The 26771-nt window shown below is 53.3% G+C and overlaps 2 protein-coding genes across 6 annotated transcripts in view; both read left to right on the top strand.

The window, feature by feature from the left end:
- The window catches only part of TMPRSS13 (transmembrane serine protease 13), a 28920-nt gene extending 25714 nt beyond the window's left edge, over window positions 1–3206 (top strand). For both annotated transcript variants that reach the window (XM_053900424.1, XM_019469026.2), the window contains 3 exons: window positions 578–720; window positions 860–1012; window positions 1699–3206. In XM_053900424.1, coding sequence (XP_053756399.1) covers window positions 578–720; window positions 860–1012; window positions 1699–1725 — 323 coding nt within the window. In that variant the 3' untranslated portion in view covers window positions 1726–3206. The remainder of the gene's footprint in view (window positions 1–577; window positions 721–859; window positions 1013–1698) is intronic.
- Window positions 3207–21555: 18349 nt separating this feature from the next.
- Window positions 21556–26771, top strand: part of FXYD6 (FXYD domain containing ion transport regulator 6) — a 30431-nt gene continuing 25215 nt past the window's right edge. The window contains exon 1 of one of the 4 annotated variants that reach the window (XM_053900428.1): window positions 21556–21717. The gene's annotated coding sequence lies outside the window, so the exon portion shown is untranslated. Of the gene's footprint in view, window positions 21718–21976; window positions 22152–26771 lie in introns of those variants that run through there. The other 3 variants (XM_053900425.1, XM_053900426.1, XM_019469029.2) reach the window with 3 other exon arrangements.

The raw sequence follows: 26771 nt of genomic DNA on the forward strand, positions 1-26771 counted from the left end.
GACGGAGTGGCCTCGTCCGATGTCGGCTCCGAAAGATCGGTTACGTTTGGCCCGAGAGCACCTGGCTGGCCTCACTGTTAGACTCTGGCTAGCTGCCGGGGGCAGAGCCGCTGGTCCCTTGCTCAGTGTGATGGAGCGGTGACCGGCCCGGGAGCAGCCCGGTCCTGATCTCGGCCCCAGAACTGACCAGCCGTGTGACCGTGGGCACGTCGCAACTTCGGCCACGAGTTTCTCCAACTGTAAACGGATTCATTGCGCCTCTTCCGGGCACCTAGTTCCTGAAAACCAAATGAAATGGTGGATCTGATGGTGCTTTGAGTACAGAAAGGCGCTGTGCAGCGTGCAGGCAGCCTCGTGGGCTGTGAGTTTGAACGTGTACGTACGTGTATGTCTCTGTTACGTGTGTGGGAGTGTGTGTGCGTCCGTACGTGCTGGGGGGCCAGCCGTGGGAATGGTGCCCTCCGCTTCCAGGAAGCTGGGAGTCCGGGTCGGGGGGGTGAGCGGCTAGAAGGCCGGGAAGCTGCCGGAAGTCTCACTCCCTCCCATCTTCTCTTTCCTCGACTCTACTTCACTGAAGAGAAGACATCCCCCTTCCTCCGGGAGGTGCAGGTCAACCTCATTGACTTTAAGAAATGCAATGACTTCTTGGTCTATGACAGTTACCTTACCCCAAGGATGATGTGTGCTGGGGACCTTCGGGGAGGCAGAGACTCCTGCCAGGTGAGGCTGCCTGGGAGAAGGCTGGGGTGTTGGGTTTGGAGTGAGAATCTGGTGCCCACTGTCGCTTGCCCAAGGACCGCCTCCCCTCCCCTGCTGATAATGTGTGCTCCCTCCTGCCCGCCCCCCCCACCCCCTGTAGGGAGACAGCGGGGGGCCCCTGGTCTGTGAGCAGAACAGTCGTTGGTACCTGGCAGGAGTCACTAGCTGGGGCACAGGCTGTGGCCAGAGGAACAAGCCCGGTGTGTATACCAAAGTGACAGAAGTCCTCCCCTGGATCTACAGCAAGATGGAGGTGAGAGCCTACAGGGGGCGCTGCGCGGGGCAGGCTGGGAGCTCCCAAAGGTGGGGTGCCTGCAAGAGGGCCCGGGCTTTCCCCAGGGGCTCGGCAGAGTTCCCCTCACCCCCTTGTGCTTGGGGTGTTCAGAAGACTGGGACGGGACAGCAGTCGAATGGTAGGCCGACCCCAGCTGCCCGTGTTTCTGTCCCTCAGATTCTTTCCTCTGAGGGGTTGAAAAGGGGTGGGCCCAGGCTGGGTGCCGGCCCCGGGAGCACCGTCCTCTCCCCGGAATGGCCAGGGTGTGAGTTCACACAGCCAGTTGGAGGGGTGTGTGCAGGCGGCCTCCCTCCTTGGCAGGAGGTTAGTCTCATGGAGATGGGGGAGGAGGGAGATTTACCTCCTCCTCTGCTGCCCCCGCTCAGCCCCTACCTTCCCTGAGCCTCCTGTCTTGGCTGTAAAGCAGGAGCTCCGTGCTCCCCTCTCCTTCCTCTGCCAGAGCGAGGGCAGAACAGAGAGCTTGGGTGGCCGCTCTGGAAATCCAGTCCGGTCGGTCTCTCTGCTTCCATGGTTCCTCGTTGCTGCTTGTCTCCGAGGAACAGTGTCCGTGACAGCTGGACTGGATTTTAGGCTCTGGACCCCCACCTTCGGCCTCTGTATTCCTGGCCCACCCTCACCCTGTTCTCCCTTGTTCTCTTCCTCAGAGTGAGGTGCGCTTCCGGAAATCCTAAGCAGCTGTCCTGTCCCACCTCACAGCCCTGGCTGCGTAAAGACTCTGGCCAAAGTGACTGGGCCATTTGCAGTGTCATCTGGGCCAAAGGTTCCGAGGCACCTGCGTCACTCCCACCTCCGCTGTCTACTGCCTCTGTGAATGTGCACACGTGTGTGTGTGTGTGTGTGTGTGTGTGTGTGTGTGTGTAGTTGCTCTCCCAAGGTTTTCCAGAAACCAGGAGAGCTGTCAGCCCTTTCCAAACCCCAGGCTGGAAAGCACCTGGAGATAACAGTTTGGGCGCTGTGGACCTTCCTGTAAGGGCGTCCGTCACGGATGGAGGAGGTTGAGCCCAGACAGCGCCCAGAGGAAGGGCCTAGAAGATCACATCAGAAATTCCTGCTCCTCGGGCCCTGGCTCAGAGACTAGCCCAGACTGAGAAGCCACCAGCATCGCCGCCGTCCTGGGATGGATTGCGGGTGTCGTCGGAGTACCGGGGCCGTCCTCGGCGGGAAGGTGTCCCCCCTCGGCATTACAAGCATCCTGCCCTTTCTCAGGCCTCCTGCGGGTGCCCTGGGTGTGGAGGGCTGACTGAGCGGTGGCTGCCCAGGCTGACAGCTGGCCTTGTGTGGTCACAGGCTACTGGGGCAGATTTTTATTGTATTTTTATATTCAAGAAATGGAAGTAGATGTATTTTTAAAGATTCTCCAAAACTTCCAGGAGCCTGAAGAGCTAACATCCGTCACCCCAAACATTCCAAGAGACTCTTGGGGGCTGTACCATTCCAGAGTCCTGCTGAGTGTTCCTGACATCCAGGGACCCGAGGAAGGAGCCCCTTTGGCGCGCTTAGGGAACTGCGTGCTCGCGTGGGCTGGCGGGCAGGTCATCACAGAGAGCCACGACTGTCGCTGCGTCCAAGGGCTACACCCAGGGCGTGAAGAAATGGCTGCTGCTGCTTCTCCGTGGGCGTCGGAGCCCGGGGACAGTCCAGGTGGACAGATACCCCTCATACCCAGCGCTGTCCCGGACCTGCCAGTTTCTCTCAGCCCCTCCGCCTTTCAGTTTCTCAGCTGCTTCAGAAACAGCACGGACACGAACGCCGCCATCGAGAGAGGGTGGACGCTGTCCCCAGGCCCTCCAGATAGCCATCGTGAAGGATCTGAGTTGCTGTGCTCCTGTAAGTTGTCAGTGTGCCTGGCCTCCGTGTCAGCTCGAGGTCTGGGCCTCCCTCAGCCTTTCCTGGCCCGTCCAGTTCTCCTCACGTTCCTGGGTCTCGCCTGGTGATACTAGGACTCCCAGAGGCAGGGTCCAAGCAGGGTAGCCCAGCCCAGCTCAGGCAGGTGGCTGCCCGGGGGCTAGACCGCCCAGGAAGAGCAAGGCTGGGCAGAGCCCGAGGGGGCTGGTTGCATGCTATCGAGGTCGAGGGTCCGGGAGGGCAACGTTCATGTCCACGGCATCCCCAGCAATAGTTTTCAGCAATAAAAGTTGTGTGACCCGAAAAATGTCTTATTGGATGTTCTAGGGATCCCCTTCGTAGAAAATTGAGATTCCCCAACCAGTGCCCAGACAGCCTCAGTTTGGGTTCTTAGTTTGGGTTCCTCTGCTGTGGATTCCGCATATATATTTAGCCAGCCGGCCACCTCCCCACCATATCAGCACCTCCTCTGTCCTGGGTACCCACGCCAGGCCCCCGGAGTACAAAGATGATGACAGTGTCCTCAGGAACTCTTGGTTGTGACCCGGTGGAAGGTGGATGAGTGTGGACGCCATGCTTGGAAGCTCCCAGTTGCACCTAGAGAGGTCAGGGAGGGCTTCGCGGAGGAGGTGAGGTTTGAAATGAATCTTAAAAAGTAGGTAAACCTTCACAAAAAAGCAGATGGGGTGGATGAAGGACGATCCAGTGCTCGTCCTTTTTCCTTTTTCCCTTCTTCCTCTTCCTCTGCCTCTGCCTTTGTCAGCCCAGCAAGAGGCATGTTTACCAGAAAGCCCCAAAGCCTACTCCACTATTTCCAAGACACTCAGATAGCTGGTCCCACTGGCTTCTGGAAGATCTATCCCTCCTAGCTGTGCACCTACTTTTCCTGCATCTGATATACTGACCTCCGTCATTGTGGTCCTGCTGATGAGTGGCCAGTAGCTGAGTGGGTGAGTGGCAGAGAGAGAGAGAGAGAGAGAGAGAGAGAGGGAGAGAGGGAAGGGAGGGAAGGGAGGGAGGGAGAGAGAATCCCAAGTAGGCTCCACGCTGTCAATGCAGAGCCCGACGTGGGGCTTGATCCCACATGATCTGAACTGAAATCAAGAGTTAGACGCTTCACCGACTGAGCCACCCAGGTGCCCCAGATGTGTCTTCTTTACTCTCTCATACCAACGTGAGGGGAAGTCCTTCCTTCCATTTTTTTCTCGCTCCATCCGACAAAAAGGCGTGGGGGAGGGGCAGCCACCAGGCTTAGTGTGCCAGCAGTGGGGGTAACGCAGCTACCCCCGTAGATCCCACGGCTCCCCACAACCTCAGTGGCTTAACCCAAAGGTTATTTCTCATCGATCTAAACTTCCAGGGAGGGTGTCTGATCAGTGGGTGGCTTCCTCCTGCATTATTTTTCAGGGGCTCAGATTCTTTCTACCTCATGATTTTGTCACCTGCTTCTGGTCACGGGAAAGAGGAAAGAGAAGAGGATGCTCTGGGCCAGCAGCAATGTGTCAATTTCGCTCCCGTTTTGTGGGTGTCGACATGTAGGCGCCCCCCAGGTGAAGGGGGACAGGGATATGCAGTCCTTGGTCGGTCCCCGGGCAAGAGCAAGCCCTCATGTTGGAGGACAACCAGCTGTCTGCGCCCACCAGACGTTCATGGGTCACAGCCCAGAAGCCAGGCCTTGTGGCAGAGAGTTCAAGTGTAAGCCATTTATTTTCATTTCCCCTTAGAAACCAGACCCTTTTCCTTCTCTGCCTGGCTTCCTAGGACAGAAGCGACTTGTAGGGTTACGGGGATGTGGGTGTTGGAGGAGAGATGAGGTAGAGAAAAGGCCTTTTCTTTTGAAAGGAAAAGAAAAAAATACCCCTTAGGTCCAGGACATTTATAGAGGCCATAAAAATCATGGAAGGGGGTGATGGGACTTTCCAAATTGGTCCAGAATTTCCAGGAAGATGGTGCGTGTGTGTATGGATGGGGAGGTAGGGGAGGTTGCTGGTGACACTGTCCTCTGGTCAGTGCCTGGTTCCCAGGCATCTGCGGGTACCAGTCAGGCTCTCCGGCTTTGTCAACTCCATTGCCTGCTGAATTTCCTCTGGGAAAGGGAGGGCGGGGCCAAGTGAGTGTCTCGGGGGGGGGGGGGTGGGACAGTCTCTGTTTGGGGACAGAGCCAGTTAGAGCCTCAGCCTCGCTGCCCATCCAGCTGCCTCTGGAGTTTGGTTAGATTCCCAAGGGCTTTTGTTTCCCAGAATTGCTCAGCCGATGTCCTCATGTGCTATGGGGGGACGTTGGGAGAGGTGGAGAGCTCCTTGTAATGAGAATCAAGAGGATAATGATGCTAAACGCTAACACTCGCTGAATGTTCGCTATGTGCCAGATGCTGTGCTCAGCCCCTGACGTCTCTTCTCTCCTGTAAGCGTGAGGTAGGCATCGTTATTATCCCTATTTTACGGATGAGGATGCAAAGGCCAAGGCAAGCCAAATAAGCTTCCCCAAACTACACAGCTACTGAGTGGGGGCGCCGAACCTGAATCCAAGCTGTGTGATTTTAAAAGCCGCTTTCCACAGTCGGGTAGGGTTCCCCTAGCTGTGACCTCATAGGCTCGGCCGCCTGGCTCGCTGTATCTTTCCATTCTCCACCAGGCCTCTGCTGTGGGAGGGGCAGGGCGGGAGAGCTCCACGGAGAAGGCTGGGCACACCCCTCGGACAGTCACATGACCAGAGGCTTAGCTCCTGCAGTTTCTAGAACCTGAGAGAAACGCAGGATGAATTATGAGCTATGAAAGGGAGGGGGCCCCCTGACTCCTCTTGTACCCACGTCCCAAGCGGATGGTTCCTGGGAGGCCCTCCCGTGCCACAATGAGCTGTCACCTCAGGACACCTCCGTGTCTCCTCAGTGTGAGTGGGTGGCTCCAAGAGTCGCATGCCGCTCATTCTCTACCTCCTCTGCCCTGACCCGGGCTTCCCGTTCCTTGGAAATCTGCTGCCCAGCCCAGGCAGCAAGCTCATACGGGTCTTACAATGGGTCCACTCCAAACACGGAGGACCATTCTCTGCAGATAAGCCGCCTGGATTGTCCAGACAGAGATTTTCTTAGATGAGTCCTTGGAGAAGGGGAGGGTATGGCCTGGTCTTTGGTCCTCCATGGCTCAGTTCCTGCCGGCGGGACTTGAAATGTGGACATAACAGGATGCCTCCCCTGTCCAAGGCCCGAGTCTCGAAAGAAGTTCTTCATTTCTCCTACAAGGAGGGGGCTGGGGATCTTCTTAGAATTCCTCCCGATTACCCTGTGGTTTAGTGGCAAAAGCACAGAAGTTGGAATCGAGGGACCCGGGGGGTACAAACTCCAGCTACGCCACGTACTTAGCTGTGTGATCTTGGGCGAGCCGACCTCATGTGACCTAGGCGCCCCTCAGAGGATTTTATAGGTACAGGCAGTAGCTTAAAAATCTGCCCCTCTCTGTACCTCTGTACCTCTATTCTCAAGACTCCCGCCCCCTTCCCCGGGTCAGGCTCATGCTCCCTTCTCTTCAGCTTTCAAAGCCCTATAACAGACACAGTTCAGGCCTGTCTCCATTGTAAACATCGCACAAAGGCCTATAAATTCTCTTTTGAGTCAAAGCCATTCCTTCCTGATAAGATCACGGCAGAAACCAAGATGGGCATAGATTTTAATAATTGTATACAGATTTTCACGTAACCTAAGTTTTCACTCCCCCAGGATAAATTACTATGGGTCATATGGTGATCGTATGTTTATAAGAAACCGCCAGGCTGTTTTCAGAGGACTTGTACCAGCCTGCATTCCCACCTGTAAAATATGAGTTCCATTTGCTCTTCATCCTCCCAGGAATCGGTATTGCCCATATTTTTTTATTGTAGCCATTAAAATTTTTTTTTAATGTTTATTTATTATTGAGAGACAGAGAGAGACAGAGCGCAAGCGGGGGAGGGGCAGAGAGAGAGGGAGACACAGAGTCCGAAGCAGGCTCCAGGCTCTGAGCCATCAGCACAGAGCCCGACGCGGGGCTCGGACTCACCAACCGTGAGATCACGACCTGAGCCGAAGTTGGATGCTCAACCGACTGAGCCACCCAGGCGCCCCTATTGTAGCCATTTTAATGGGTGTGGAGGTGTATCTCATTTTAATTTGCATTTCCCTAATGAGTAACGATGGCGAGCATCTATTTTACGTGTTACCAAAGATCCTCTTTGGTTAAGCATCTGTCTGTTCAGATCTTCTTCCTCTTTCTTTGTTGGATTGTTTGTTTCTTCCTTTGAATTCTGAGAGTTCTTTATCTATTTTAGATACTAGTCCTTGTAGGGTATGTGATTTATAAATATTTTCTCCCTACGTGACTTGTCTCTTCATCTTCTGAATTGTGTTTTTATAGAGCAAAAGTTTTTAGTTTGCTGAATTCCGATTTATCATTTTTTTCTTTTCGGATTGTGCTAAGACCACTTTGCCAAATCTAAGCACTCAAAGATTTTTCTCTGATGTTTTCTGTTAAGAATTTTGGTGTTTTATGCTTTTTTATTTGAATCTAGGACCCATTTTGAGTTAACTTTTGGATACTGTTGTGGTCTAGATTGAGGCTCATTTGTTTGTGAATGGACGTCCAGTTGTAACAGCATCATTTGTTGAAGACTGCACTTTTCCCATCCAGTTGCCTTTTCGTTTTGTCAGAAAGTCAATTGAGCACATTTGTGTGGGTGTGTTTCCAGACTCTATGTTATTCCATTGGTCTATGTGTCTGTTCGTTCACCAAGGCCACCCTGTGAGCTTTACAGTATGTCTTAAAGTTGGGTAGGGTGAGTCCTCCAAATTTTTTTTTTTTTCAAAATTATTTTGGGTATTCTAGTTCCTTATTTTTCCACACAAGTTTTAGAACCAGCTGGTTTCTATCTACAGAGAATCCTGTTGGAATATTTATTGGGATCGTGGTAAATCTGTACTCCATTTGAAGAGAATTAACATGTTAACTATTGAGCCTTCCAAACCATGAACATGGTATGTCATCCATTTCTTTAGATTTTTGTTGCCTTCTTTCATTTAGGTTTTATAGTTTTCAGTATACAGACCCCGTACCTATGTCATTACACTTATAGCTAAGTATTTAATCCCATGTTAACATAAATAATAATTTTGTTAAACTAACTCTATTTTTTAAAGAAGAAAAAAAGGTGTTTTACACTTTTGCAAATCTCTTTAATATCTGGCTTAATGAAAGCTAGCTGGATTCTAACACTTGCTTCAGTATTCAATCTTTTGTGATATATTATTTGGGATGAAATATATGAAGAAAATCTGATCTCACACAGAGATGGAGTTGAAAAGTGAGAGTATTTTAGTAGCCCTTTCAAGTGATTGTGATTACTGTGACACTAGACACAAACTTGACAAGTAGCAGTTCTGTAAAGGTCAGTTGCAATGTGGAATCTGAAATCTGTCAATGAACGTTTTGTGCTTGGTTATCTTAAAGTCTCTTGGTCTATGTTGCACTCTCAATGGGTCTCTTACCCATGCCTGATTGTATAACATCATACATTGCTCATTTGGAAAATATTGGTTCTGAGTTATGAACATCTTCCAAATGTTGATACATTCTGTTACAATATAAAAAATAGTATCTGTTCATATCACCCCTGATCTCATCAGAAAAGCCTTTAAGGATTGGGAAGCTCGTGGAGAAGGATCCAAATTTTCCACAATTCGAATTTTCAATTGTAAGTTTATATCATTAGTAGCAAATATTGCCAGATGTTTTCTTTGAGGTGACAGTCTCATTTTGCTCATTTTCGAGAAAATGGTTGCCAACTATCAAGTTGGAGTAATCATAGTTTGTCAATCTTTCAAGTAGAAATGGTGTTTCATGAAAACAGTGGCTAGTTCAGCCTGCAGCTGAGACTTACAAGTGCTCTTTCTCGAAACGAGCTTAGCATCTCGGTGTGTAGCAGGACTGCTTTCAGTTTTTTCACACGGAATATTAAAAAGACATGTATTGGGGATTAGGATTTAAACAAATGAATACATTCGAGTCATGAATAATCTCTGCTGCTTCGATGTTCCTAAGTGAAACTGGCAACTGTGTAATCGTGAAGGCAACAGCGACTACAAGTATGAGTTGGTGTCATTGCCTTGATTCATGAGAAGGAGCCAATGGTTTTGCCCATCATTGCTTTTGGTGGTGCAAATGCTAACACAGTGAAAAAGGCAACTGACATCATAGTATTATTATGGAAATAGTTTTGACCTGCTGATCCCCTGAAAACGTCTCAGGGACCCCCACACTTTGAGGACTGCTACCTTAGACAGCCGAAGACAAAAAATGGAAATCTGCGAGTATTGTCTTTGGATAGTTACTTCCCGGAAATGCTATTGGAACCATGTCTTCATCTGACTCTAACGGCCCACACTCAGGAAAAAGTGAATAATGTCTCATCTAAAGAAGCGAGAGTCTCGTCAGTTTATGTATGCGGTGAGGTTGGGTCTTGTTGAAGAAGAGAGATGTTAATTTAATTGCAGTTTAATGAAGAGCTCAGTGGGTGGGAGAAAGAAGAGCGGGGATTTGCATTTCCTTAACTTCTTGGGCTTACTGAATCCCAGGGGAGGGCTCTTCTTCTAGTTAGAAAAACAGGATCACTCTGCCCCATTGGGGAAGCATGGCTGACGCCCTCAAGGTCAGCGGTGGAGTCTGGGTGGGATCTGCCTTGTGGTGGGACTGAGATCAGTACTCCATCAGGTTCTTCTCTGATAAACCTTCTAATAGTTCTGAGTAATAGATGCTCCAAATCCAGTGGAATTCAACAAATTGTCACAAGCACTTACTAATACCCAAAACCATGTTAAATGCTGGGGTTGGAGGTAGAGGTCGAAGACATATACCTATCATTTATCATGGTGTCCCCTCACTGGCCCTTTCCAGCCTGGTCTATTTTTTTTTAAGTTTATTTATTTATTTATTTTGAGAGACAGAGAGAGAGAGACGGTGTGGGGGGGGGGGGGAGAATATTAGTGGGGGAGGGGCAGAGAGAGGGAGACAGAGAATCCCAAGCAGGCTTTGGGCTAACAGTGTGGAGCCAGATGCAGAGCTCGAACCCATGAACCATGAGATCATGACCTGAGCCAAAACCAAGAGTTGGATGCTCAACGGACTGAGCCAGCCAGGCCCCCCCCCACCCCCCCGCCTGGTCTGTTTTTTAAAGCTTTGTTGTTTTTGTTATCTTATAATTTAGCTCTCACTACAGGAGAGTTTTTAAAAATCCAAATGATCCTGGAAACTATAAAAATAATGTAAAGAGAACTGTTTATTTGTGACAAGCATCGTGTGATAAACTCTCCGCATCCTCACACGCTTTATCTCATTTAATCTCTCAACAACATTATGAAATAGGTACTATTGCAAAGAAGAAAGTAAAAATCACCTTAAATCCCACCATCCAAGGGTGCCTGGGTGGCTCAGTCGGTTGAACGTCGGACTCTCGATTTCCAATCAGGTCATGATCTCCTAGTTCTTGGGATTGAGCCCCACATTGGGCTCTATGCTGACAGCACAGAGCATGCTTAGGATTCTCTCTCTCTCTCTCTCTCTCTCTGCCCTTTCTCTGCTCATTTTCTCTCTCTCTCTCTCTCTTAAATAAATAAACTTAAAAACTTTTTAAAAAAAATCCGACTCTCCAAAGGTAAATAGTATTAGCATTTGGGGAAAATGCTACAACTCCATGCGTCCATAGAGAGGGCTACAATTTTATGCCAGTAGGATCATATTTTATAGATTGTTTTGTTTCTTGATTTCATCTTCTCAACAGTAGGAGATAAGCACCTTTCCCAAAGGCATGGGTATTATCATCTTTAACCATTGCAGGATATTCCATTGGACAGATGTATCAATCTGTCAGTGGACATCCGAGGAGGAGTAGTTGGTTTCCAGAGTTTGCTGTTATACACACTGCTGCTGTGAATTTCTTTGCACCTGCTTCATTCCGAAACAATGATCTTCTGAGGGTAAATTTCAATAAGGAGGCTTGTTTACATTTCCATTCAAAATGCTGCACGGTTTTCCAGGAGAGCTGAATTAACTTCCATACCTCCAACAGCGTCCCAGTGCGCTACTCTCTTCTTCAAAGAATGTTAAGGGCAGCATGAAAGCACATGTGAATGTGTTGTCGTGTCAATACCTGTGTGTGTATGTGAGCTGCCCACGTGTGGGGGGGCGTTCATTTATTCATTTAACAAATGTTTCTGGGCATCTACCACGAGGCAGACATTCAGGTGGGGCTGTAACTGTGAGAAGCTCAACATGATCCCATCTCTCACGGGGTCAAACATACTTGAAAAAGAAAAAAAAAAAAAAACAACTACCATAACAGCGTGAAGAAAAATTACGTGAAGATGTGACCACCTGTAACGAGGCTCTGCCCTGGGCTGGTGATGGTGGCCAGGGTAGTAGAGGAAATCAGAGAAGTCTTCCTTGGAAAAGGGCTATTAGAGGGGCACCTGGGTGACTCAGTCGGTTAAGTGCCCAACTCTTGGTTTCAGCTCAGGTCACGATCTTCACGGTTTGTGGGTTCGAGCCCTGCACGGAGCTCTGAGCTGACAGCATGGAGCCTGCTTGAGATTCTCTCTCTCTCTCTCTCTCTCTCTCTCTCAAAATAAACAAATAAACTTAAAAAAAAGAAGAAGAAGAAGAAGAAAAAAGGCTATTAGAGCTAAGGTCTGAAGGGTAAGGAGGCACTAACTAGACATAGAGTAGCAGGAAGCGTGTTGCAGGCAGAGAGAAAGCTTTGATCTCTGGTTTTACCCTCAGTGGGAACCATCTTGCCAGGACAGTCTCCTGCCATTCCCCACATTCCTGCCTTTTCCGAGGCAGGAGGAGTACAGCCTGAAGAAAGAAAGAAGACTGGAGAGGCCGGAGCCCAGAGAATGAGTGGGGAGAGTGGAGCCCAAGGACGCAGAAAGGGGTGGCAGGACCTTGTGTCTGGTCGCATATGTCTGAACGTGTACGTGCACTTGAGCACATGTGTGACTATCTCAGAGCTTGGTGGGTGGACGAGGATGCGGTTTCTCCATATGTGGTCCCCTGACCAGAAGCACCCACATCCCCCGGGGGTGGAGCCCAGCAGCTTGTGTTTCAACCCCTGGCCGTTGGGTCTGCACTTCTGTTTGAGAAGCACTCCGGAGGATGTGTTTGTCAGGATGCACCTGCGTGAGAGGCTTTGGGATATTTGACTCGCAGGTGGAGGTTTGCATATAGGCGTCCTCATGGCAGGAAACTCCTTCCATCTTCTCGGCTTTGTCCTCTCAAAGCACTCCCAAGTCCAGGGCAGTCACTCTGAGGCACTTAGCAGAAATTAAATGATGATGATAACGATGATAGGCGGCTATGTCTCCAGCTGAGCCCCTATTTCTTACCAGTCCCCGGGAAGAGCAGCCACAAGGCGCCCTTCTTTTATCACAGACAGAAATTTAATCTCAATGGTGCAGAAAGCAGGAAATTCACAATGGGAGAGCAAGAGAAATGGCTTATTCAGAGTGGAAAAATACCTCCCTGCACCGCCCCTAACCAGATTTCCAGGGCAAAGAGAACAACTTCTGGCCAGTCCCTGGCTAATGACACTGGGCGTGCAGAGAGAGAGAGACAGAGAGGGTGGGGTGGGCGCCAGGGCCTTGGGGCCACACAGGGCAGGGGGTGCGGGTGGCAGGTGGCCATGAGACGGTGTCCTTGTGACATAGGACTATGCACGGTGGGAGCCCCAGAGAGCAGGATCTCCTCATGGGAAGAAGGGTCCAGGATGCCCGAAAGCCAGGCACTAAGGTTGTATCTTCACTGAACAAAACCCCAAGCATGTATCCGATCTGCACCCAGATTCTCGTCCTGGCTCGGCCCCTTATCAACTCAGAGATGCTAGGGAAGCTGCTTCAGTTCTTTCGGGCTCGGTTTCCTTGTCTCGGAAATGGGGGTGATCACGGGATCTTCATCGCAGGGCTGCTGTGTGGGCTAAGGGAGGTGATGCATGGGAACTCATCAGCGCTGTGCCAGCCTCACGGGAAACGCTCACTTCCAGCTGGCGGTGGCATTTGTGTCAATTCCTGGAGACGCAGTTCTCTGGCCGCACTACCCGAGCCAGCTCAGGGAGTTCAGTTGGGTTGATCAGGGTCCCCGAGAGCTGGGGCGGCCAGCGGTGCTTTCCTCCCTCCTGGAACACCCGGTGTCCTGGTGATCTGCAAAGGTACAGAGGTCCGAAGCCCAGGGCGTGTTCCTTGGACCCCGCAGTCGCTGCTGTCTTGTGTCTCTGCATTCCCTCTGTCGCTTTGTCACAACGGCTGCCACGGGGTGGAGCTCACCGTGAAGAGGGCCACAGGGAAATGGGGGTAAGGAACACCTAGCTCTCAAGGTTGCTGTGTGACAAGGTGTGTAACACACCTAGTTTCATGCCTGGCATCTGCTAGGTCCATAGCAGGTGTCAGTTAAAGATGGAGTCGTATCGTGGGGCTAGTCAAAGCGGGTGCAGTTAGTGCAGGAAGTCACGAAATAGACGTTCGTTGAGTAACTGCCCTTGCCAGACATCGCAGCAGGTGTGTTCCGTGTGCTCTCTCCATCAGTCCCCACGACAACCCCACGGAATGAAGGCTCTCGTTGCCACCACCTTCCCCGATGAGGAAACGGACACTCAGAAAAGTCTTGAACTTGTTCGAGACCAGCAGTCCTGGATTCTAAATCGTGACTATCCAATTCTCATTCTACTAGCCTCTTACTACTTGTCCGAAAGAACCTGTTCTTTGGCGTGGAAACTGCAGACAGCGTTACTGATTTGTCCACTGGGCGAGAATTATTTGCCAAAGAAAGAAATTTACCAACCTCACTCATTTTGCCCACCCTGACCAGAGGGGTAGTTCTTCTCTCTGCTTGGCCTTGACCTCTCCTACTACGAGCAGGATCCCTTCTGTCTTGTTCAATCCTCAGCAGAGGGCAGCTGGGAGCATTTAAGTTATGTGCTCTGTGCACAGCAGCTCTTGGGAAGAAAGGGAAACAAAAATAAACTCGCTTGGGTGGTATCTCGGCCTCCTCTAATGATAAAAGGGGGGCTGGGCTTCGAGGGGAGACAAGGGGAGAGAGAAGAACCCCAACACTGGGTTGAGAAGACTTGGCCTCACAGAAATAGTTCTGGGGGCCACTTCTCTCCCAGGTCCCAGTCAGCTTTCTTAGCAGCACAGGGGGGCAGCTGGGGACTCAGGAAGTCCGGATCATAGGCCCTCCCAATTGGGCGGCTGCCAGCCCTGTCTCTCTTCGGCTGGTGGAGGAAGCAGATAAGAAAACTGACCCTGGATGGAATCTTCTAATTCCCTATTCCCTCCCAGCGGGCCTTTCTTTCTTTCTTACTTACTTTCTTTTTGTTTAAAAAATGTTTTAATGTTTTTTAAATTTATTTTTGAGACAGAGAAAGACAGAGCATGAGTGGGGGAGGAGCAGAGAGAGAGGGAGACACAGAATCCGAAGCAGACTTCAGCTCGGAGCCGTCAACACAGAGCCCGACGCGGGGCTCGAACTCACGAACTGCGAGATCGTGACCTCTCACGAACTGCGAGATCGTGACCTGAGCTAAAGTCAGACGCCCAACTGACTGAGCCACCCAGGCGCCCCCCTCCCCCCCAAGCAGGCCTTTCTAAACCTGCCAAGTAGCTCACGCTGTATTTGCCACAATCTCATTCCAACCTCTGTGCCTGGGCTCACTCTTCTACCCCAAACCTCCATCCTCTTCCTTCAAAGGTCAACTCTTCCAGGAAGGCAGTAGATTAGTTCCACCTCTTATTCTAATCTTTTCTCTTACCCTGGATTAATTGGGACATTAATAATAGGTATTCACAAGTACATGGCTTAGTTAACATTTAAGTATTTACCATGAGCTTAAGAAAGTGTATGTTTTTCTCACTCCTCAGTTATGACATGGAAATCCTGGGAGATAGGTCTCATCCAGCTCAGATATCCATGCTGTGACTCTGTTCAGAGCTCTGCACGCAGAACTCTCTCGTGCCCTGTTTCTTCCAAGACGTGGCCTTGTCTCTCTCGCTGTGTGTGTCCCTGCTCCGGGCTCCTGTGCACTCCGGGACTTCAGACCCACTGAGTCTGCGAGCCATGTACGAAGCAGTTCACGGGGGTATTCAGCTCTTTCCCGGTCCCAGGCAGGTTCTGTTAAAAAGCTGAGGCCCAGGCCCCGTTCTTGGAGAATCAGATTCATGGGCCTGGGGTGGGGCCTAATCACCTTGCCTGAGTCGTCTATTGCTGCAAAACAAAATGCTCCCAAAGTAATGGTTTAAAAAAACAAGAACCATTTTATTTACTCAAGATCTGAGGAATAGGAATTCGGGCAGGGCCCAGCTGAGTGACTGGTGGTCAGGGTCGCTCAGCGGGTGGCCCTCGGCTGGGATGGGAACGTCCAAGGTGACCTCAGGCCTTTCTCCATGTGGTCTCTCTCCATCTCTTTCCAGCAGGGTAGTCTGACTTCTTCTAAGGCGCTGGCTTCCAAGAGGAGGTGTTCCAAACACCTACGGCAGAAGTTACAGCTCTTTTTCTTTAAAAATTTTTAAAAATTTTAATTTATTTTTGAGAGAGAGAGTGTGGGAGTAGGGGAGGGGCAGAGAGAGAGAGAGAGAGAGAGAGAGACACAGAATCCGAAGCAGGCTCCAGGCTCCGAGCTGTCGGCACAGAACCTGACGCGGGGCTCGAACTCATGAACCAGTGAGATCATGACCTGAGCTGGAGTCGGACGCTCGACAGACTGAGCCGCCTAGAAGCCCCTTGTCAGTATCACTCTAATCTTTTGCATCAGTAAATACTGATCATCCACCAATTATATTGGCAGGTGTCAGGGAATGGGTGTTAAAAACATAAAATATAAAACCAACAACTCCCCCCAAAAGACAAAATAAACAAACAGAAAACATCAACTAGACACCCTTCCTGTCTTCAGATTACTCACCGTCCAACGGTACCCAGCTTAGGTGATTCCCTGGGTCAAAATCATTGTGTTCCTCCTCCCGATTCGGAAGCTGAAGTTTCTGAGTTAAACTTAGGAAGACAATTGCACACTCTCTTTTAAACACTGTGCCAGGGAGGAGTTGCATTCCAGGGCTCTATAAATGTTTAATATTAGGATAAATGGCCAGAATGGTGAGAGTTGTAGGCCTATCCCCTCCCGTCAGCCACATCTTAGGTTCCATCCGAGACCTGAAAAGTGAAAATCAATAGAGAAAATGCTTTAAACGGTGGGCATCAAATATGCTTTTGGTCTGGGAGGCAATTACATGAACGACATCATCAAAGAGAGAACGGAATGGAAGGAGGGTTGAGAGAGATGGAGAAGCCAGTGGACCCAAGGGTCTGTTAGAAACCGACGAGAGAGGCAAGCGGTCTGCTGACCTGCTCGGCGTCCCTCTTGGGTGCCCCTTGTCATCCGAAATGAACCCCCTTCCCGCGACAGGCCAGCCACAGCCCCGGGATGCCGGGCCTCGGGCTGGTGCCGTCTGCTCCTTGGGAGAAATGAGGTTTTATCCTCAGGCCCCGAGTTCGCCCTGCAGGGAAGTTGTTCTCCTCTCGTGGCAGTTAATCTGCAGGCCTTGCATGATTTCCCTATAAAGTTCAGCAAACCAGCCAGCCCCAAAACATTTTATTGCTTCCCTCAACTCTCGCTTGGGCTCTGGGGAGGGGCTGGGTGGGGAGGATGCAACAGAGAAAAAGCGGATTCAAGGCTTTCCAGCCTGGAAACGTGACTGGGCTCGTGGGGGATCGTCTGATTGCGGGGCTGGTCTAAAGACTGAATGGAGGCGCCTGCTGTGTCCCTGTGGTTCTTTCTGGCCTCTGTTCTGAGCCTGGATCCGGGGGGGGGGGGGGGGGTTGGAAGAAAGTATGTGATGATAAACAGGTGCCTCGCCCCGCAAACGTTGGCTCCAGGCACTCAGGGAGGGGTGGGGAGTTCAGACGCCTGCTTATGCTAAAAGGCTGTCAGCTTCTCTGTGCACAGGGGAAAGCAGAAACCGGGATCTATTCTGGTCTTGTCTAGGGAGCCATTATGTATTGAATCTCCAACGTCATTATCTCCAAAGGGCAACATCACTCGTTTTCTCCCATTTGCATTCGCTGGGAAGAGACAAATGGGTGCATATTTGCAGAGTGGAAAGGCTGGGGGGAGGAGTGGTCATGTGCCCCGTTTGGATAACGAGCGAGCGAGCGGCTCTGGAAGAGGCGTGCTCATAATTAGAGATTGGCACCTCGAGGCGACACTTCACACTTACAAGACAAGTTTAAGTTAATCAGGCAGAATTAGTTCTCCAGACTAATGGGACTGGGGTGGATTTTTCACTTAGAAACAAATCTCTTGCATGCTTTGGCATGCCTTGTTTCCTGACATATGTTATAGTTTTCCTGTGGGAAGACAGGGAGAAATTTTGTTTCAGACTTCCCCCACTCTGCCTGCCTCTGCTTTCTTCCCTTTCTCAAAAATCAAGATCCTGAGGTACAGGTAGCTAAGGGAGGGGAAAATGGGGGACCGACTCCAGGAAGAGAGGGGCTGGTGTCTGTTTCTCTTTGGACGTGCTAGCATGTGTCACGTGTGTGTGAGTGGGGCTGGGATTGACAGGTAGAGATCCTGCGGTGGGGGGGGAAGTTTCGCTCGGGCTCAATTTCTGCTTTCCCATGATGCCAGGCTGTCTCCCCCCAGCTGTTCCATCCTATTTGGACAAGTTGGGACTGTGTTGGCTGCGTGCAACAGAAAACCAGCTACGGTCCATCTTCTGTAATGGGAGCTGAATTTTCTCAGGTGACAGCAACTCTGGAGGGCAGGATGGCTGCTTTACCTCCAGGCATCACGCCCAGGTTTCTGACAAAAGAGGGTGAGGAGGAAGAGGTAGAGAAGCAGGAGGGAGGAGAGGAGGGGGGAAAGGGGAAAGAGGAGGTGGAAAGGGAGGGGGAGGAGGAGGAGGAAGAGGGAGAAGAAAAGGGCCCAGGGGCGAAAGTCACATGTCTTTCTTAGAATTCTTACTCAATATAATTCTGTTGCTATCTCCTGGGCCAGAACTGGGTCACATGGACACCCCTAGAGAGTCTGGAAAATGAGTAGTTTACACAGAGCACAGGCACCTCGGTTAGAAAAAGGCGACGATCTGGTCTGGGGAACCTGCCGTGTCTGACATCCTCCCCAGTCCCTGCGGCTCCACACATCGGCAGAGAAGTCCTGCTTTTCAACCCCCAAAGTCAGTGCCAGGGTCTCCTGCTCTAACTCTGCAGACGGCCTGGCCTGGGAACCCTGTGAGGCTCACTGCTCACCTCTCCTCTACCTGTGGCCTCAACAACACCGCTACTCCGTCCCGTCCCGTCACCTTGCGAAAGAGGACAAAACAATGGCAGGGCACACGTGTGGTGCAGGCCCCCGGGGTACCAGTGCGTGGCGGGGGGGCGGGGGGAGGTGGGGGGGCAGATCTGCAGGCTTGGGTTAGGCTGTGAGATCGCTGGGAGAGTGGGGGAAGAAAGTGTTCAAAATGAATCTGGAGAGGTTGGCTGGTTGGGTCACCAGGCAAGACACGGGGGTCTCAGATGGAGCGAGAGCCGGGCTGACCCCAAGGAGTTCCCCTGCTCATGCTCTGTCTCTGTCTCAGAACATAAATAAACATTAAACAATAAGGTACAAAGTGAGCGTGAAAGGATCCAAAGTAGCACTTGGTGGAGCTGCTCTGAGCCTACAGCCTGCACCCCAGGATGAAACGGTACCTCAAAAGCCACTTTGGAGGGGTACCTGCTAGGAGAGGTGGGGCATCTCTCCCCGAGACTCCTGGTCTTGCCGCTTTCATTTTCCCTGCTGGCCCTCCACTTCCGGTCAGTGGCGGCGTGGCCCTGGTGCCGACACGCTGAAGAGCTATTTTTGCCTCCGATTCTGGAGGCCCGGGGAGCGTTTTAGAAACGGTTTCTGTCCTTTCTTGTCCTACTTCCACCATGGCCGTGCACCCCTGCCCGGCTCTCTCCTTTTGCTTCCAGCGCCTTTAGAGAAACAGGGTTCTCTTCATTTGGGGGCCAGGCCCGTGTCTCAGCCTTACACGGGCACCGCTCTCCTCACAGCCCCTGGCTCCTCATTGAGGGGGGGCCCCTACATCCTAAGCTACCCATTCCCCAGTTCTCGCTTGGGTTTCCTACCGCCCTTCAGTGGCTTCCCAGTTTCCTGAGGATAAAAGCTGGATTTGCCCAGGAACTACCAGGCCTGCCTGATCTGGCATCTGTCTCCTTCTGTGACCCGTCACCCCTGCTCCAGGGCCACCGTGCCTCCTTCCGTGCCGTGCTCCTTCTGCCTCAGGGCCTTTGCACATGTTGCTTCTGTTGGTATGTCAGAATCTTTTCCCACTCTGTCTGTCCTTCCAATTCCTGGCTCCTTCACCTCCTCTCTTTTAACACCACCTGACCCTTTGGCTTGCTTTTCAAATGCTACATCCTCAGGGCTCTGGACCAGGTTTTACTTGCACACTTATTTGTAGGACTAGTTGATAAATATCCATCTCACCCATTAGCCATGAGGGACCCTGACTTTCCTTTCACTGTTGGATCCTGGAGCTTGGCCCAGGGCAGAGTGGCTCCTCACATCAATAAATGCGCTGAAAGAACAGCACAGCTGGTGACCCTTTCTGACTCACGCCCACATTTCATAGGGGCTGGATGCCTCTTTTCTCCCCCTGGAGGGAGATGCTACCCTTCCTAGAACAAGCTTGAGCGGGATCGTAGCTACGCCGCCCCACACTTCTTCCTCAGTGGTCCTGGAGGGACTGTGAAGAAGCACCATTTGAGAGGCAAGCCGTGGCCCTTCCTCCAGTGATCGGAGGTCCTGTTCTCCCTCTGCAGCCTTTTGCCAGGCAGCCGTGGCGGCAGGTGTCCCCAGGAAGTCGTGTGGCCAAACACCTTGGAGTTCTCTGGCAGAAAAGGGGCTGGTACTCCAGGTGACCTGGCTTTGGGGTTCCTTTTTCCCCAACAGGTGTGCCAAGCCCTGGGTTTGATGTGTCTCCAGCAGTAGGGACTTTGAAAAAGCAGCGCAGAGAAATGGCCCAAAGGCAGCACTTAAGGGCATCTGGGAAGGATGAGTCCACTTGCCCAAGGACACGAACCTACCAAGGACACGTGCCCAAGGACACGAGAGACGAGTGGTTTCGTCTCTCCCCCCCACTGAAAGCAGAAGACAATGGAGGACAGCTGTCACCAAGTTCTCACTTGTAGAGGAAAAGACAGGGACAGAAAGGTTACTTGGTCCCCGTCAAGACCCGTGGATTCGCAGGATCGGAGCCAGCCTTAGAGTTTTAGCTTTCGGAGGCACCCACAGAACTTGGGGACTGTCCCAGAACCATGTCCGTTTTGTCCAAGGTCCTGTGCTCGACGGGTCGGAGCTGTCCCCCTGCCGGTCTCCCTTAGGGGGGGCTACCCACTTGTTCTCAGTAATCCTTGATGGTGTCCACATCTGTGCAGAGCCTTTTTGAATTCTTGAGTATGTCCTGCCTTGGGATTTTGAGAACTTCTCATTTGTTAAAAATTAGCTAGTCTCCTTCATTTTGCAGATGAAAATACTGAGGCTGGGAGCTGGGGGTGTTGGAGGTGGGGCTGGGTCTCTTCCTGGCCATATCCCTCTGTCCCAGGGTCTGTAAGAAAGTCTCTGTGGTCCTGCCTAGGTGTGGACAACCAGTCTCTCTCAGGAAACCCCTCTCACCCTGACAGCCTCATGGCAGGCAACGTGACTTCCTGGCTACGACTGTGTGGCCAGCCAGCCTTTACTGTGTGTTTCTAGTTTCTGCCCCTGCCTGACTTGGTCCCCTCTTATAAGCCCTGCTGCTCACAGCCCTGAGGAGTGAGCAGCTTGCTCCTTCTGCCTCAGGGCCTTTGTACAGGACTATTGAGCACTCACTCTGAGCTCCTGGGCTAAGCCTCTCAGGAGGTGAGTGTAACCCAGCCATCGTCATCTGTGAGGAAACTGAGGCTCAGGAGCTTCCTTTAGCGATTTGCTCAAGGCTACCTCCCGGGGAGAGTCGCAGAGCCAGGATTTACATCTTGAAATTCAGATGTCATCTTAAATTTGGACCCTGAGGACTGGGTTGGGGGGGGGGGGCAGTCCTGCGACCTGGCAGGACCAGGATGAGGGGCCCTGAAGAGGAGGTTCTAGGCAGCACACCTGTCACTCTGGTGAGCGCCCCCCACCTGGCTCCAGCTGAAAATGACAGCTACAACCAGGGCGGGCTCAGGCGCCTACGACACAGCCATTCATGCTTTCGGTACACATTCCCCCTAATTGCCAAGGCTCCCAATTAACGTGGGTTGCTGTGTCTGGTGCTGGGTTATTTCCCCGTTCCCCTCGGTTTACTATTTCGGAGAGACACTAGCTCTGTCATTGTGTTTGTCTCGCTGCCTTCCCACCGTCCCCGGAGGAAAACCAAAAAGCAGCAGCTGGCGGCAGATCCCGGGCGCGGGCCCGCCCCCTCGGCGGCCGTCTCCTGTTGCTTCTGGAGCGGGGCCTGCCCCCACCCCCACCCCACCCCGCCCCCCGAGAGGCGCCCTCCCTCACCCCGGACGCGCCACGCTCCCCGGTGACACCGCGGCGGCCCTTCCCGGAGCCCGGCCCGGCCGAGCCCCGCCCCCCTCTCCCACCCGCGCCGGCCGCGCCGCTCCCGCCCGCCCCAGCCCTGCGCAAGAGGGGAGGCGGGAAACACGCGAGAGCCTCTCCCACCGCCCTGCCCCCAGCCCCGCCACTCCCAGCTCCTCGGACTCCGTGCGTCCTCCGGGGATTGTCTCCGAGGGGCCCGCGCTGTGCAGGTAAGCGGCGGCGGCGGGAGGCAAAGTTGGGCGCTTCTTCCGAGGACGGCAGGAGGCCGGGGTGGGGACCGATCGCGGCGGCGCCGGGAGCTGCCGCGTTTTGTTTGTTTCGGTGGGTGTGAGCGGCCCCCGAGGGCCCCCGGCAGCCCGGGCGGCGGGAACGCGCTGGGGGCTGTAAACCCGGGGTGGGGGGGTGGTGGGGTGGGCGTCGGAAGGGGAGCGTGGCCTCTCGCGGGGGAGGCCCGCCAGGCGGTGCGGGTGAAGCCGGTGACGGCAGCGCCCTCGCCTCTGCCCGGGGCGTGGGGCTACGGTGTTTTGGAGAAGGGGAAGGGGCAGCTCCCACCCCGATCTAGCGGGAGCCTCCCCTTTGTTACTGGGCGGCCGTGGACACTTGAGTGGAGCGTGGGCATGTGAAGACGGGGACGTGGCTGGAGGCGAGTGTAGACACACGCAGCCATGCAAAATGGGACGGCTGGTTTGGTGCTCGGGTGGCGTGGGGGCTGGGGCAGGACGGTGGGCAAGGGGCTGGGGGGCGGCGGGGGGGTGGGGAGGTAAAGAAGGGCTGGGGTTCCCAGCGTGGATTCATGAGAATGTCTGCATCAGTTGTTTTCCCTCCTTCTTGTTTATCCAGTCCTGTTTTCTTCCAGGGGGCCTCCCCTATCCCGGGTTCTCTCCTTTCCTCACGCCCAGCCCCTTTCCCCAGCAGGGCCGGCCCTGGCTGAGCCTCCCCCATTGTGTCTTGCTGGGCTTCCGTGGACAGTTGGAAGGGGGCTCTGGCTCCTGGCGCTTGCTTCTGGCTCTTACAAGTGGTGGCTGGTCGGGAAAGCACCCGAGGGTGGGCGCAGGGAGCGGCGGTGCTGGAGAACTGGGCCCGGTCAGGCCCCTGCTGCCAAACCCCACACATGGGGGGGCGGGGGGGGGGCTGTGGCCTCTTTCTTCCTCCACTTCCTTTGTCTCCTTGGCGTTGGGCCCTCCGGCTGGGCCCGGATTTCCAGGTTCGGAGATGGGTCAGTGCCCAGCTCCCGTCTTCTACGGAAGGACCCCCGCCCCGGGGGCCCACCGCCCTCATATTGTGGATGCGTGGATGTGTGTATCTGTTTCCGCAACTTAGCCTTTCGCACGTGACCTCCCTGGCAGTTGCCATGGAAACCCCTCTTCAATTCTCAGCCTCCCTCCTTTTCCTGCCCATTCCTCACCTCCATATCGCGTCCCCTCCCCCCCCAACATGGTTGCCTAGAGACTGGTTATCCCTGGCTTCACTGGCTCGGAGACCCTGGGTAGACAGCTCCCACCTGGAACCCAGGCAGCGGCTTCCTCGCTCCAGCTGCCCCCCACTACACCCCGCAAACGTGCCCCAAATGCCCCAAACGCATATCCGTGCATATCCGTGCATACCGCCCCGCACACACTCCCTCACACACACGCACCACGCGTTCTGTCGTGCCACGCACTCGAACACACTGCAGGTACGTGTATCTCATCCCGCAGATACACCGCGTGCACACCCAGTTCATCCTGCACAGCACCCTCAATGCCACTCCCACATTGCGTGTGCTCTCACACCAACGAAAACACGCACACGCACACACACACAGTACTTCGAGAGAAGTCTCGAGCTGGAAGAGAGAGGGCAGTTTCCTGCCTCATCTGGCTCTGTGCGGGAGTGTGTGTAGGGAAGGCCCAGGGAAGGCCAGAAGGAAACATCTCCCTGGGGACGCCGGGTTAGGAGGTAGAGAGAAATGCACTCGCAACTTCCAGCTTCCCTCAGAGAGGAGCCCCTCCCCTAGGTCCTAGCCTCAAGAGGCTGAGCACACAACCAGAATTTAAAGCCCTTCCTTCCCCGGACCCTGAGAAAGCCTGAGGCTCCTGGCCCACCCTGGCGGTCTCATCTCAGCCCCCCGGAGTCTTCCTGGCTAACAGGATCGGGCAGCCCCGGGACCAGCAGAGGGCTGAGAGCCTCCACAAAGGAGGGAGGACGGGTGGTAGGGCTGAGCGAGGGAGCAAGTGGGGGGGAGGGGTGCAGGGAGGGCAGGAAGAGGACCGAGTGGAGACAGGGCCAGGAGGGGCTGGAAGGAGAGGAGCCAGGCGGTAAGAGGGCACGCGTCCGGCGATCTGCTCCTGTTGGGGGTCCAGGCCACCCTCTCTCCTTTAGGCACATTTCCCCGCTTCCTGTGGCCCCTCCGGCCGCATCTGTGCATCTGGGAGAGGAAGCCAGTTTGCAAAGGCCTCCTGCATTGCTGGGGCTTTTCCAAGACCCGTGGCTTCGGTGGTGTTCAGGGCGAACACCTGGGTGGACAGCAGAGGGAAGAATTGCCTTCCCGGCCTCTGCTTGCACTTTGGACTGACGGAGTATCCATTTCATTCATTCATTCATTCATTCATTCAGTGACTTGTTTTGAGTACCTACTGTGTATTAATTACTAGGGACACTAGAGTGAGGAAGAAGAGAATCCTAGATTTCTGAGGGTCACAAGGGGCCCTGAGGGAACATCCAATCAGGACGTCGTGAAGACGAGGAAACAGGCTCAGAAGTCACACACACACACACACACACCCAGCGGTGGCTGAGGCTTTCTGACTTTTCAGCTAGGATTTGTGACACCACACTCCCATCCCACATCTCTTGCCTTCTTTTCTCTATTGCTGGCAATCCTTGGTGGACTGAGCTATCCCTCCCCAAAGGGCAGGTGCCCAAGGCGGGTACCTGAGTGAGCCAAGAGCCTGCTCTATTGTATTTTCTTGGAGGGTGTGGCTAGGAGAGGGGGGAGAAGGAGCAGTTCCCTAGACCCTGGAAACTTCCCGCAGCCTTAGGTGAGTCAGCCCACCTGGATCCCCCATAAACCAGAGCACATGCTCCCCTGCCCCGCAGCCCTGTTGGACTTAGCTGGCTGCCATCTGGAGGACAGACTGTGCCAGGCGGCCCCTAGGACTCACTGTCTAACAAATCACCCACCTGCTTCTGCCCCAGTGCTTGAGCGCCCCGGAGGAAGCAAACCAGTCGTGACAGGCACAGTCCCTGGAGGCAGAGAGCCTGAAGCATAAAGGCTATGAGCCTGGAGGCACAGACCCAGGTTCTAGTCCTGGCTTTGGCCCAAGGGCAAGTGCATTCATCCCACAGATACCCTTTTGGATGCAAACTGGGCTTCTGGTGAAAGTCAAAAATAGTTTAGACTGATTTCAGGCAGGTGAAAGCCTCCAAAATTTTAGACCTCTGTTTCCACCTCTGTCAATAAGGGGTTTCGATTCCATGATTTCTAAACCATTTCTTCCTCTAATTTTGGTAGATTATACAATCTTGAGAGCCCTTTTCTCTCCTGGTGCCAAATTGTGCTCATTATTTCATAATACAGGGTTGGAGCTGAGCTGAGCAAGAGAGGGTCCGGTCTCTGGTTCCTTTGGAGAAAGCCTCCCCTTTCACCCAGTCCAACGGGAGTTGCCCCAGACACTGAAACTGGGTTTTCTTCTCTCGGGGTGTAGGAGCCAGCCCCTCCTGGACACTGGTCTACCTGTTCTGCCAGGATTAGAACAGGCTGGGTAGAAGGTTGAAAGAGGTGTTCTCTGCAGAGGATGAGACCCGGGGCCACCATTTGGTGGGTCTGTGAAATCCCCGAGAGGGAGAGCCTTTGGCCAGCTTGTGGCCGTGGCCCCGGGAATTGAGCAGGGCTTTCTGTGCCTGATGAAAAGCAAAATCTCTCTGGCTGAGACAAAAGTCTGGAACCAATTGTCAGCATCGTCTCTTCTCTGGAAGAGGAGGGAGGAGGTGAGACCTTGACCTGGGGAAGTCTGAAGTCAGCTTGGATCCCACACAGGAACACATTTGTTACTCAGATGTTCAGAGCGGCTGGGGGGGCGGAGCACGAAGTCCAGGCAGGGGGCTGGGACCCTGGGGACCAGGCTGGGCCATGGGAATGTGACTGTTCCCTCAGAATATCTGACTTGGGCCTCCTTTTAACAAACGTCAGCAGAGTCCCTTGGATGCATTAGGCCGCATCTCAGGACCCAGCAGAGCCGTGAAAAGAATAGCTTCTCATTCTCAGAGCCCTCCTGCTCACCTTGATCAGTCGCCTTGTCCCGTCCTTTCCTCCCATCAGGAAGGCTCTGCAGCCATCTTCAGCCGGAAGGGCCCGGCACTCATGCGCACGTGGGCTCACACGTGCACGCACTTTCCCTTTTTGACACATACGTAACCTGCCATCCCTCTCCCGTGGGCACGTGCTCGCAGGTCCCCACACCCCTTCTCGCCTCACCCAGCTGCAGTCTGGCACCCAGACCGTTGTGACGGTCCCTTGCCTTGTTCTCTCAGCCCGGATCCACTTGACCGGTGGTCCCGCCGATGGAGTCTGGCTACGTCACACCTCCCGTGGCTCTCCGTGGTCCGTTAATAAGGACAGGTGCCTGGGCATCAGCACTGAGGCTCTCGTAACCTGGGTGTGGCCATGCACCGGGCATTGTCCCCAGGTGGGGCATCCCTGGCCTTGTGTTCTCCTCCTGTCTGCCTGTGCTCAGGTCCTACCCGGAACGAGCCCTCCCTCGGGCCTGCCGAACAGAGGCTGGCGCGCGGACTTGGGTTCAAATCTGGGTTCTGATGCCTCCTAGGTTTCTTAACTTTCTAGGCCTCGGTTTCCTTATCTGTCACACAAGCATGGGGATGACGGAGGTGAGCTGTGTAAGGTGCTTCACACGGCACCTGGCATGTAGTAAGCAGGAGATATTAGCTGCTATGACGATAATAACAGTGATGACATTATTATTATGGGAATGGAGTAACTCGCTGTTGTTACATCAGCCTCCGAGGCTCCTCTCCAGTGCTCATTCCTGCAAATAGGTTTTCCTAATTCCCAGTAAACAGAAGTGCTTTTCTCCCCCTGGGCCCCCTGAATGCCCTGTTGACTCTCCGCCTAGAGTACGAGGCCCGCCGTCTCCCCTCCACCTTCCTTACCTCTTCAAAGGCAGGATCTGTCCCCCACACGGTGCCTGGCATGGTGCTGGGCACCTGGAGAAAGTCCAGTGAGCATGTGTGAACTGAACATATGGGAGAAAGTCCTCGCCCACCA

The sequence above is a fragment of the Panthera pardus genome, unplaced genomic scaffold (assembly GCF_024362965.1).
Source record: "Panthera pardus isolate Hobbes unplaced genomic scaffold, ASM2436296v1 HiC_scaffold_12, whole genome shotgun sequence".
In the NCBI taxonomy this organism is placed as follows: domain Eukaryota; kingdom Metazoa; phylum Chordata; class Mammalia; order Carnivora; family Felidae; genus Panthera; species Panthera pardus.